Here is a 13,874-nt window from a genome sequence, read left to right on the forward strand (position 1 = left end):
GACTAATTATCTGGCACCAGAGATGTATAAAGCCTATGCATCTTATTTGGACTGCTGGTCATGGCTGCACATACAGGTCTCCTGGCTATCCTAAAGGCATGAAACGCGTCACTCATTACATTTGAGAGAACACTTCATTAGAATGTACTAGATATTAGAATATTTACTTGTCCATAAAAAGTAGATTTTTGTCATTAAGCTCTTTGGCTGTTAAAAAGCAAAGCAAGTCATTCCCTATCCTATGGCCACCCTATGGCAACCTTGCAGATCAGTCGGAATCGATCAAGAGATCAGAGGACTTTGGCCCCCCATTCTGTATAAAACAGCGGTTGGACAGAGCGCACACTCAATTTCAATAGAAGTGCCGAATATAGCCAAATACCGTACTTTGGATATCTCTGGGATTTCCATTGAGTGGTACACACAGTGCCCAATCATCCCTTCATTCAGAACAGGGAGGAAAAGGCCCCTCTTCTCTGGAAGGTGAAGGTCTGAGTGGTCTAACCCCACCAGTTCTCTTAAAGGTGGTTTGCCCATCAAAGCAAGTTAATGGATAACTTGCTTTGATGGGAAAACTCATTTAAACACTAGAAGTCCCAGAGAGGGGTCATTTAACATTTCTACCATTGCTTCAAATGGGAGCTCGAAATGTCTGGGACTTCTAGTGTTAAAGGGAACCGGTCAGATTGGAAATGTATGCTAAACCACAGGCAGCAGTATACATATATACACAGAAGGAGGAGCTGAGACTGACAGAATGGATAGGCTGTTACTAACCAAGCAGGATCGACCGCTGGGTTCCTAAGCATAGAAGAGTCAGAGATTTCAATGGATAAATAATGTTACACTGAATGTTTCCCACTAAACTATAACTCATCTGCTCAGTCCCTCCTGCTCTATAACATGCTGTCTGCAGAACACATTGTTATAGAGACAGGATCAGTGGAAAAGAAAGGTTTATCCCTCTATAAGTTACACAGACAAATACCTTGCAAACTATCTCTATACCACAAGAGTTGTTCCCTTGGCTTTGGACACCAATCTTCTCCACTCGGCTGAATACGCCCAGAGGGACATCGAGGATGAATGGAGGGTCCTGCAATACAACACAGATATGTTAGGGAAAAATAAGAAAAACCTGATCCTTGTTGCAAATAACTTTGTTCTTGCTGATTCATGAACAGATCCCGGCACTTGGTCTGCAGACAGACATGTGCAGTGTTTCAGAAGTCCCAGTAAGATTACCAATGTACATGGGAGTATCCATAGAGGACACCAGCCCCAGTGCTTGGGCTCTTTGGTATACACCTTTATCAAAGCCCATAGAAAGTAGAGAAGTTAAAAGAGAATCTGTTAGGTTTCATTTGGGAAACAAAACCACCCACCGACCCTTCTAGAGGGGGGTTCAGAGTCCAAAATTGACCAGATTTAAAGGGATTCTACCATTAAAACCTTTTTTTTTTTTTTTTTTTTTTTTTTTTTTTTTTTTTTAGATAAGACTATTCGTCTCTTACCTTGAGACGTGGTCTCCGCTGCGCCGTTCCTTAGAAATACCGTTTTTTACCGGTATGCAAATTAGTTCTCTCGCAGCGATGGGAGCGGGCCCCAGCGCTGGAAGTGCAATGGGGGCGTCCCCACTGCTGCTCGAAAACAGGCTTCAGCGACGCCTCTATCTTCTGCTGGATCCTTCCCTTCTTTCTTCGGCGTCACCTCCGACGCCTGCGCAATTGGCTCTGCCAGTGAGACACTAGTAGAGCTGACTGCGCATGTGCGCAATTGCGGCCTTGGAACTATGGCCGCGAGCATGTACAGTCAGCTCTACTAGTGTCTCACTGGCAGAGCCAACTGCGCAGGCGTCGGAGGTGACGGCGAAGAAAGACGAAGAAAAAAGGGGAGGATCAAGCAGAAGATAGAGGCGTCGCTGGAGCCTGTTTTCGAGCAGCAGTGGGGACGCCCCATCGCATTTCCAGCGCTGGGGCCTGCTGTCATCGCATTTCCAGCGCTGCCCCCCCCCCCCCCATCGCTGCAAGAGAACTAATTTGCATACCAGTAAAAAAAAAATCGGTATTTCTAAGGAACGGCGCGGCGGAGATCACATCTCAAGGTAAGAGATGAATAGCCTTTCTAAAGGCTATTCCGACTTCTTATCTACAAAAAAAAAGGATTTTTAATGGTAGAATCCCTTTAAGTCCATCCGTGTCTGCATTTAAAAAAACTAAACCTTTATACTTCCCTACAGATGCGTCTCATCGGACTCATTCCTGGTGCTCCCGGCGTCTGCGCAGTTCTATAGCGAAGCCGGACATACACCCCAACCTCACTGTGCAAGTGCTGGAGTTACAGGGCCGGCACACTGGAGAGGAGGTGAACTGTGCCGCCACAACGGCAGGGCGAGGATAAAGACTTATTATGGGGGAGGATGATTTTATAATGGTGAGACTTGGGACACTAAACCCCCGATCTATACGGTTTAGAGTACCAAATCGCCCTAACAGAGTCTCTTTAACTCTTTAAAGCCATAATGGTGAGAGTCACATGGCAAAATCACACCAATAATCAGAAAAGCTAACGGTAATGGTATCATGAAGTTTAGATAATGGCCATACAAATATAACACAATACCTTACAAAAGTTTACTGTATCTTACAAAGGATCGCTCTGTGCTACAGCTTACAAATCCCATAAGCACAAGATGACCCCCTGCCAGCGCAAGCCGAGAGTCTCACACTCAGACTCCTCCATAACTGGCCAGGATCAGTCAGAAGCTATAAAGCTCCTCTAATCTATTAAAAAGTGATTGGAATTCTTAGGAAACAAAAAATGTAATAAACGATATACCTAATTAATTATACAGAATTAAAAATGGTAAAATCTCAAAAATAATCATTTTATTTTATAGCCAGAGTTGGAGTCAGTAAATTCTTTTCTAGTATTACGTATAGGTATCTTACAACAAGATTCAGAGGGAGTGAGGTTGGTATCTCCACAGGCTCAGACCTATGAGATGTGGCCATAAAAGGCTTCTGGCTGACGTCAAGTGGTGTTGCGTTACTTCTGACTATGCGTCACGGCGCACTGAGGTCCAATCAGCGGCTCTTGACGTCAGACACAAATGTCAAAGAAAAAAGGGAGTCGCTCCGGAGTAAGAACTGGCCTAGAGAGATGAATAAATCTTTCCCATTGTGCCATGGATAGCATCACTTCATCCTTGTCTGCAATTTTTTTTATTAATGTAGATTGAACCCATGGCGTTTAAGGCGAAGTTCATATCTGCCCCGAAGTTTCCCACCGCAGAAACCGCCAGAAATCATTGGAAAGAAAAATCCTGCATGGAGGGCTTTCCTCTGTCACTTTTAGTATAAAAATGGCGGACCCCATTATAGTCCATTGGGTCCGCTTGTGTCTGTGGGTAACCAACGTTTTAGCAGTTTGGCTCTGTGTTGTTTGGAACCTGAACGATGGAGGGCCCAGTGCAGAAGAGAACCTAGCCTAAGCCTGCTATATTCTTTATAACACTGAGCTATCGTGGTTACGACTAGACATTGGTAAGGTAAGGCAAGGCAACTAAAAGGTCCAGCATCAGACACTGTGATCAATGGCGTAACTAGGAATGGCGGGGCTCCGTAGTAAACTTTTGACGTGGGCTCCCCCCCCCACCCCACCGACGCCAAAGATCTTGACCAACTGATCCCCCCCCCCTCCTTGCATTCCGGCGTGCTCTATTATACCCCATAGTGGCCCCTGCACACAATATTATACCCCATAGTGGCCCCTGCACACAATATTATACCCCATAGTGGCCCCTGCACACAGTATGATGCCCCATAGCGGCCCTTGCACACAGTATTATGTCCCATAGTAGCCCCTGCATACAGTATTATACTTCATAGTGGCCCCTGCACATAGTATTATCCCCATACTGGCCCCTGCACACAGTATTATCCCCCATACTGGCCCCTGCACACAGTATTATGCCCCATAGTGGCCCCTGCACACAGTATTATGCACCATATTGGCCCCTGCACACAGTATTATCCCCCATAGTGGCCCCTGCACATAGTATTATCCCCATAGTGGCCCCTGCACACAGTATTATGCCCCATAGTGGCCCCTAACAGTATTATGCCCCACTGTGGACACCCATAAACAATTATTATACTCTGGGGTCTTTTCGTACTTACACCACTGACTGTGATAAACATGCTGCATTTTCAGACTGCCGATCTAACTAGTAAATCTAGGCTAATGTTGGTTTTATTGCCATTTGGCCTCACAATAGATGAACCTATCCAGCTTTAGGCCCGGGCTACACTACGACTTTTGCAGCGCTACTAAATGAATTTAACTATTTAGTGACAACTACTAGCACTACAAAAAGTCACAGCGCAGCCAGAGTCTTCTTCCCGATTTTATAGCTTCTGTTTTACACTACCACGTTTCTCTTGATATCTTACCCTTTCCACATTTTTGAAGTACATCTTGAAATCCGTCACTGTAAGAGTCCCACTCACGGCTCCCCAAAATGGACAGATGTACATGACATCCTTCGCTGCAAAATAAAATATTAGGTTAAGACTGCAGAACGGTGTTAAACGTCTTAGCAGGACATTCTGTTTTTGGATTGAAGCCGGCTGAAGGACAAGGGTCAAGCTTCAGACAACGAGAACATTGCTGCAGGAATTACAGTCCAGCCATGTAACAGAGGACAAAACAAGTCCATGAAAACGAGAGTCACTTTTGGTTAAAAGGCATTATAGCAACTAACGTGCGATCCTAGCTGCAGATACCACACTAGTACCAGAGCTTGTCCCCCTGTGGCACATCATGGGTTCATCTAGAAGAGGTTAACAAAAAAAAAAAAAAAAGTCGTAAAGTTGTGTATAATGTAGATATTAGTAGTCTGCGTAGGCAAGTAAACAGACATTCAGCGGTACAAAAATACCAAAGACCACCCACAGAAAGTGTACGACCCTGGATATATGGTGTGTGCATAAAACAGGTCCTTTTACCTAAACAGCCATATACAATAGACAGATACTAAGGCTCCGCTCCTGCATTTTGCTTTTTGTAGTCTACACAGGTCTAAAATTCTTTCCCTGTTATTTTTAGGAGCTTGCCGCCTATAACTTTCAGCAAATACATTAATAAATGGGTGTTCATTATAGGAAACCTGTCTGGTAAATTTGGGACATTAAACCACTAGCAGGTCCTTAAGCAATAGTAATTTAATATCCATATAGAAATTCAATAAAACCAAAGCTACCAGCGCACGCGCAGTGAAGTCAAGGTGTACTGCCCTGGCGTCGCTGCACATGCGCCAACAGAACTAGAAATGAGCACCATCTCTAGGTAGGGATAAAGATTTTTTTTGGGATATTAATCAGGTACATCTAGCTATCTGGGAAAAACAAACCACTGGTCTATGAGGACCTGTTAGTGGTTTAGTGTCTCAAATTTACGTGACAGACAGCTGTCATTTAATTTGACTTCTCAAGTTAAGCTGTCACCTGTGTACATGAGAAAGAAAATAATTTCTACATGTATTTATGACCTATATTCTGCAGTTGTCCCCTCCGCATGCTGTATTTGGAGTCTCCAGTTCTCCGAGCTGGTGGGCGAAGACTAGCTGGCATACACAACACACAGTAAGCAAAGGAGAATCTGTTCTATAGCCAGCTCCATCTCACAGCTCCAGCATCATACAGGACATATATAGAGAAGTACGAACTTGTGCTGCTGTGAGTAGTGATAGAAAGTTTTAACATTCAGCTCTTGCATCAGATGAAGGGTATGTCCTCATGATGAAAAGTCTACAGGAATTGGAGGCGGAATTCCTCTCTGTGAACATACCCTAAGGCTGGAGCCCCACATTGCGGAAACGCAGCTTTTTTTTGTTGTTGCAGATTTTGCTGCATTTTTTTGAGCCAAAGCCAAGAACGGCTATAGAGGGAATGGGAAATATATAGGAAGTTCTTATACTTCTCCCTTCTGCTCAGTCCATTCCTGGCTTTGGCTCAAAAAACCGCAACAAAAAAAAGCTGCATTTCTGCAATTTGGGGCTTTAGCCTAAACCTGTCTTCCCTTGTCCCCCTTCCCTTTATATACTCGAGCCACGTGACCAGTTCGTCTTGAGATGGACAGAGCAGAGATTTTCAGAGTGAAAGTCATTTTAGTAGAGGGAGGGAATGAAGTCTGATAATAGCATAAAGAGTTAAGGGGATATGGTCACTCCTTGGGGAGAGACCACCATATAGGTGTGTGGAGACTTATTAAGCCTTTAGCACTCCACTTCACAAGGGACCATGGGAAGAATATGCAAATCTGTCTTCCATGATGTAATTAGGAAGTCAGCTGCTGCCTCAGTGTTGCAAACCAATAGAGGGCGCTCACTGGAATGTGCAAGCCTGTCTTCCCTGATGTAGTTAGGAAGACAGAACTCCAGTGAAATAACCCAATAAAGGCTGCTCCCTTTAGCATCATGCTCGACCTTCCAAGAGGCCTTTGTTTTACAACGACACTGGGATTATTACCAGGTATAGTCTCTCAATCGAGGACGGCTGTTTCGATGTACTTGCATCTCGTCAGCTCGATGTAGAGAGAACTATATCCTGGTAGAGGTGAGAGGCTTAGACAGGGTTAAGGGGATATTGTCACTCCTTGGGGAGAGACCAACATATAGGTGTGTGGAGACTTATTAAGTCTCACCTCTACCAGGTTATAGTCCTCTCTACATCGAGCTGACGAGATGCAAGTACATTGAAACGGCCGTCCTCGATTGAGAGACTATACCTAGTAATAATCCCAGCGTCATTGCAAAACAAAGGCCTCTTGGAAGGTCGAGCATGATGCTAAAGGGAGCAGCCTTTATTGGGTTATGTCACTGAAATTCTGTCTTCCTAACTACATCAGGGAAGACAGGCTTGCACATTCCAGTGAGCGCCCTCTATTGGTTTGCAACACTGAGACAGCAGCTGACTTCCTAATTACATCATGGAAGACAGATTTGCATATTCTTCCCATGGTCCAATAGCATAAAGAGACATTCCTCTCTGATAACGTTGGTCTTTATATAATGATGGTTAAGACCAAAAAGACCTATCGTATAAGTATTATATATGACTGTGTGAAGCTCATCTTCTCTTACCAATGGCTTTGATGGACTCGCCAGGAAAAAGTGGTGCCTCCTCCATCTGTGCCAGCTTGTTCCCATCTCTCAGAGCCTGACAAAAAGAATAAGTGTGTCATATCCCAGTCGAATTTTTCCAAGAAGTAGAAGCCCTTCCCCACCCAGTGAGGAGCGCGGCCCCTTACAAAATGACCGGTGAATACGGGATTAATAAGACACAGTGGGCTCCATCCAGTCTAGATCACCTCCCGCCGCAATCATTATCTCATGTATAATAAATTCATCCGAAATGCGACATCATTCTATGGCCTAATATCCAGGGCAGACATTGATTTCCGTGGGCAGCTCATAACAGTAATGCATATGAAGCTATAGACATGTTTGTGTACTGAACAGCTCCACCGGGAGGTCGGGCACAGAAATCAATGTCCTGCTTTTATATACAGTGGGAAGCAGAAGTGAAGAATAGAAATCAATGTAAGGCTCGCTATTGTAGCTTGAATGGAGCCCACAAAAAACAAGCAGCGTACACAATACGAGCACGGACACAGCCATTAATGTGAGATCCTTACTGTAATGCTAAACTTACTGCGGTTCGGTTTGTAATAAAAAGTTAGAATAGAATTTAAAGGGCATGTTCTCTGATATAGTCCCCTTTAAGATCTACAGGATCAATAAAAGGCATCCCAAAATGCTGATCGAGGGACGGTGTAATGACTATTTGTCCACAGATAGAGCTGCCACTCCTTAAAGGGGTTGTCCAGGGAGGTGTCATTTACTTACCTGACTCTGGGGTCGTGATATGGACGGACCCCCGGGACCAGGTAAGTAAATGACAACCCCTTTAAAAAGGATGTCGCCTCTCCTTGCGCTAGGTTAGTAAATACTTGACATGAAATAAGAATTCTGGATCATTGTGCCGTTCCTCTGTTACTCCTCCTGAATATTTAGGAATAAATTGATTGACCAGCGGGTGTTGGCATTCTCCTTATAAAAGGGCAGTGTCCCTGTCCAGGCTGATACTGGGAGCAGTTATTGGGCAGAGCATGCACCTTCCACTGGTAACGCCCAGTTGACAATTCAGTCATATATTTCCAGGAGGACTAACAGAGGACTGGCGCGAAAGAGAGGCTGCAGAATGGTTATTTAATGGAAAAAAAATCCACTTCATTAATGTAGAAACTGCCACTGCCTAACCTCACATTAATGAATGCATCGTAATATGGGCAAGCAAAGCTATAATGCTGCTATCATATACAAAGTTCTACTACTAATGTACAAATGGGCGTCAACGCCAACTGGTGAGAATTAGATTATTAAAATAATCCATACGCAAGCAAAATATTCTCCATCACTAGTTACAGTCTGTATACTAGTCCAGAGCTGAATTCACAATTCTGTCAGCTCCACAGCTCAAATCTCCCAACATTACCTGCACTGTCAAGGCCTATAAAGAGCCGACGCTGGTGATATACATACGGAAAATGTTGGGACTGAAGTCTCTCACTGCCACCCAGGTCTTCACAGAACTATTATATCACTTTTTGTCTTGTATACGCCAACAAACTGGCATGGAGTCCACTGATGCCATTTTTTTTTTTTTTGGTGTAGCGTGCCGGGTTTGCATGCTCTGTCACATGGAAAGTCGTAGACCACTGCCTTGTCAATACACTTTGCAAATTGTGTATTGTCAAGTACTATAATCAGTCTGTTCAGCTGGTCCTTACTGGTCCGTGGAGGACCGCCCACTTGACAGTATATATCTATCCTAGACAATAGTAACGCTACTTCTATCTTTAGAACCAAGTTCGTGAAAAAATAACAGCAAAAAGATGGCGGACATGACAGTGATTGCTTTCTTAACGTGCACATTTTTTAAAATTTATTTTTATTTTATCACTTGGTACATCTTGTACAAATCACATGACCAAAATACCACATAAAAGATGGAAGGGGAATGTTATACTAGGGCAGAGATGGCAGATGGAGGGGGGGGGGACATGAAACTGGGGGAGAGATGGAGGGGGGACATGAAATGGGGCAGATGAAGGGGGATATGAAACTGAGGGAGACATGGAGGGGGGAACATGAAACTGGGGGTAGATGAAGAGGGCATTTAGACTGGGGGGACATTAAAATGGGGACAACTGGAGGGGGCATTAAACAATGGAGGTAGGTGGAGAGGGACCTGTCTGCCTCTAGTTGCCCCCAGTTTAATGTCACCCTCAAGCTACCCCTACGGTTTTAATGTCTGCTTCCAGCTTCCTGATTTTAATGTCCCCCTCTAGTTGCCACCAGTTTCATGTCCCGCTCCAGCTGTCAATTTATTGCCCCCCTCCAACTACCCCCACTGTTTAATGTCCCCTCCAGCTGCTCCAGTTTCATGTCCCCTCTAGTTTCCACAAGTTTATACTGGGGCACCAGGAGAGGGACTTAATAATGTGGGGCAGTTGGAAGGGAACATTATAATGTGGGGACATATAATGTTCGGGTGACTGTAGGAGGATTATACTTTGTGGGGGCACATGGAAAGATGACTGGGAATGGGCGGAGTCAACGTAGAAGTGGGTGGAGCTAAATTTGCCATGGCGCGGCCCTCTAGCATAGTTTCAATTTCTTACGCGGCCCCATGGGAAAATTAATTGCCCACCCCTGCCTTAGGGTTTATTCATACTCTGTGGTCAGATATCAACCAAAGGGGAAAACCCTGTGGCAGTTTTACAATTTACACAGGAAAAGCCTATAAGTAATGACAATCCCAAAAAAAGTAAATTAGAAGTGTAAGGCCCAGTTCACATCTACGTTCGGGGATTCCGTTCCCTTCTCCGCATGAAAAACGCAGAGAGAATAGCGCTGCGAGCTGCACCTTTCTGTCCACATTTTTTGTGTGGAAACTGAGCGGAAACCACACGGACCCCATTTCTAGTTTAAGGAGTCTGTGGGATTCCTGAGGTAAACGCATTTTTATGAGGATAAGGTTTCTGCTTGGGAACAGACCAAATGTAGGTGTGAATGAAGCCTAAATGTACAAGCACATCGTATCTGAGGCCTTCTTGTCACCTGGCGTGAAAAACAGTAATGTTGAACCTCATTCACATGAATTAGAAAAAACAAACATTCAGAGCAGATTTTAGAGCAAGCGGTGGGGTTTACATTCTGCAGCGTGCCCTATAGGTTGCGAACTAGTCTGCCATCTTGGTCTCATTCACACACTTATATCAAGGTTTCAAATGCAGTTAAGTCTAGTTTGGGTTCTGTTCACAGCTGGGTACTGGTAGATATCAGAGGTATATACTCCAGCGTATACCATGGTTTAGTTTTTGGCAGGTCCCACAATATAGTAAAGTGAGACAAAAGATATACTAGTACGTGCCACCCCAACTGAAGCTAGAAAGACACTCACTGTGCAAAGGGGTGAACGGAGGCCTAGGGCCGTGATGGCGAACCTATGGCACGGGTGACAGAGTGCCACCTCTGAGCCCTCTCTTTGGACACCCATCTGTGCAACAGATTATACTGTGTGGGGCCACCATGGAGCAAATTGTACTGTGTGTAGGCCACTGTGGAGCAGATTATACTGTGTGGCGGCCACCATGGAGCAAATTGTACTGTGTGGGGGTCACTGTGCAGCAGATTATACTGTGCAGAGGTCACTGTGGAGAAGATTGTACTGTGTGGGGGTCACTGTGGAGCAGATTATACTTTGTGGAGGCCTCTGTGGAGCAGATTGTACTGTGTGGAGGCCTCTGTGGAGCTGATTGTACTGTGTGGAGGCTACTGTGGAGCTGATTGTACTGTGCGGAGGCCACTGTGGAGCTGATTGTACTGTGTGGGGGTCACTGTGGAGCAGATTATACTTTGTGGAGGCCTCTGTGGAGCTGATTGTACTGTGTGGAGGCCTCTGTGGAGCTGATTGTACTGTGTGGAGGCCTATGTGGAGCTGATTGTACTGTGCGGAGGCTACTGTGGAGCTGATTGTACTGTGCGGAGGCTACTGTGGAGCTGATTGTACTGTGCAGAGGCCACTGTGGAGCTGATTGTACTGTGCGGAGGCTACTGTGGAGCAGATTATACTGTGTGAGGACCACTGTGGAGCTGATTGTACTGTGTGGGTGTCACTGTGAAGCAGTTTGGAATGTGTAGGGGGGTCAGTGGAGCAGAAAGCTCTATAAAGCCCCATTCACATAACTGTATTTTGCAGGTTTGTAATTGTCTGCAATTGTGGATCCGCACATTAAGGTTAAATTCCCGTGTTGACACTTTGTGATAAATTAGTGGGTTTTGGGTTGCAGTTTGGGCACTCGGTCTCTAAAAGGTTCGCCATCACTGGCCTAGGGCTACGGTTAGGGTATGTTCACATGGTGGAACTTGGTGCTGAATGTGAATTGGATTGTGTCTCAAAAGCAGCACCAAATTCCACCTGAAACCAGCCGCCATTGATTTCAATGGTAGTCAGACGCTGAATTATTTTTTTCAGCTAGCGGAAAAATCAGCGTTATGTTGGATATTTAGGCAGATCCTGCCTTATAACTCCCATTGAAGTGAATGAGAGGCAGAAACATTCTGCAGCAGATTCCGCAGCAGTCAGAGTCGGTATTCTAGCCCAGGTAAAAATACAACATTCTTCACCGAAAAAGTGATTGCAGTCTTAAGGGTATAATCTATAATAGGGGGCAGGAACCTTCAGCACTCCATCTGCTGCGAAACTCCAACTCCCAAAATGCTCTATTAACTTCTATGGGTGTATGCATGCTGAGAGTTGTAGTTTTGCAACAGCTGGAGTGCCGAAAGTTGCCGACCCCGATCTATAACATATAATGTTCTCAAAAGTGATGATGACTTCTAAATGAGCAGAATATTCATAGAATGGATTATACTAAGACATATCTAAAACCTAGAGACATGCACTACGGTGATATAAAATATAGGGGTACAACTTGCCACCTGCTCAGCCTCCGATTCGGAATGATAGCCATTGTGCTCGTCCTGTATATCCTGAGTGTGCACGAGGCGGGACAGAACGGAGGCAACAAGAGAAAAATAATCATGCAGACAACAGATAAAAGGACAGGTCAGACTTAAAGACATAGTCAAGACAGTAGCCACGCATGCGCACAAAGTGGAGGGTGGACGTCCTCTTTGGCATGTAAGTCAGCACGTGCAGAAACTGAGAAGGAACGCTACATAGGTGTTATTACCAAAGTGTTCATACACAGAATACTGCAATGGTCAACCACGGTGGTGGAAGCTTTACTGGCAAAGACCTCGGGCGTATGCCTCTAGACCTATGACGTGACCCATAGGTGCCCATGTTAGAGGGGATATGGCAGCCCATGGATGATGGAGGTCTCTGGTATCTGTCAGCGTGGCCATTGACATGCAATGGACCACCTGTATAGCTTCATACCTGCAAAGGGTGAATCGTGGACCTGTAGATGAGTATTTGGGGGAGGCCTTGTTGGGGTATCTTGTGTTTTACCATAGTAATACCACACTTGGGGATTCCGACATAACAGTGTAAGGTCTATTAAAAAAAAAAAAAAAACAAAAAAAAAAACACAACCCCAAAACTCCATTTGTCCAACAGGGAGCCATTAAAGTTTAGGAGGTTGCACAGAGAGGTCATACGTCCATATGTGACATCATCTGTATATACCATTATGGACGTCCTGTGTGTTAGAAGGACTCAATGGTAAGAAAACACAAGTAGCTTCCTTCAGTTTCCTGAAATGCTTGTAATACACGTTATACAAACCTGAGAAATTTCGAGTGTTGGGGTCGGCTTAGAGTAAGACATAATAGAGAATGTACATGAATGTCAGAATACACATCACCATCTGCTGCGGGTGCACAGTCTTGTGATAGACAAGCAGTTACAAGAAGCCAGACACACAGCGGGCATGCCATAAATAGGCAGCGTACAAGGGGGCAACCATGCGGATCACTGGTCAGACCGGCAGCAGACGTGTAACCATCTGAATCATGCTCAAATAGAAGATCAGATTATAGAAAGTGGATGGTACTCACAAGAACGTTTACCTGGAAACAATCCCGTTATTACCAAGATGCAATGTACAAATACACAGTCATTACAGGAAGATTTCGCCACATTAGTAATACACAGAGGGACTATGGTGTACAGTGTAAGCCCGTCAGTTACAGTAAAGCACCACACGGGGCAAAAGGGGGCGCATTCTGACGTCGAATTCCCCTCAGAATCCGCCCCCTCACAATCGAGGTCTATGTAGACCGCTAGCTTACTTTTTTCCGCGTGTGGCATGTTCCAGCTCACGGAAAAAAGAAGTGAACTGCCCTTTCTTCAGGCGGATTGCGTGGCTGAGTCAGCCCCCATGTCCGCCTCGTGACCGCACCCTCCGGACTAGGCCCATTCATTTGGGATCAGGACCAAAATACACGGTTCCGTGCCCCGTGTGAACGAGGCCTACTGGCGTAATGTCCATGGATATCGTGAACACCTACTGCTAATATGGGTGCATGAACAGGTCTATTTGAGAAACAATGGCAGCCTGCTCTATTGTGCAGACCACAACGCTCCATTAAAGTCTATATAGCCAAATTCACGAGACGACCCATGAAACTTGGTCCACGTGTGCTTCAGATTTACTGACAGAGAGCAGTATAGTTCTCTAGATAGGAGTCCCTGCCTGCCAGTGACATACTGTCCAGTAGGGATTATTGTATGGGAGGCTAGGACTCTTAGGGCTAGTTCCGGGCATGGGACGGCTTA

At 45.1% G+C, this 13,874-nt stretch overlaps 1 protein-coding gene across 9 annotated transcripts in view; it reads right to left on the reverse strand.

The window, feature by feature from the left end:
* The window catches only part of MTMR1 (myotubularin related protein 1), a 56,036-nt gene that overhangs the window by 28,480 nt on the left and 13,682 nt on the right, over positions 1 to 13,874 (reverse strand). For 2 of the 9 annotated variants that reach the window (XM_075260657.1, XM_075260655.1), the window contains 4 exons: positions 12,071 to 12,121; positions 7,145 to 7,220; positions 4,455 to 4,549; positions 989 to 1,096 (listed from right to left, as the gene is read on the reverse strand). In XM_075260657.1, coding sequence (XP_075116758.1) covers positions 989 to 1,096; positions 4,455 to 4,549; positions 7,145 to 7,220; positions 12,071 to 12,121 — 330 coding nt within the window. Of the gene's footprint in view, positions 1 to 988; positions 1,097 to 4,454; positions 4,550 to 7,144; positions 7,221 to 12,067; positions 12,122 to 12,881; positions 12,909 to 13,874 lie in introns of all 9 variants that reach the window. The other 7 variants (XM_075260656.1, XM_075260654.1, XM_075260661.1 and 4 more) reach the window with 5 other exon arrangements.

Source organism: Leptodactylus fuscus, chromosome 11 (assembly GCF_031893055.1).
Source record: "Leptodactylus fuscus isolate aLepFus1 chromosome 11, aLepFus1.hap2, whole genome shotgun sequence".
Classification (NCBI taxonomy): domain Eukaryota; kingdom Metazoa; phylum Chordata; class Amphibia; order Anura; family Leptodactylidae; genus Leptodactylus; species Leptodactylus fuscus.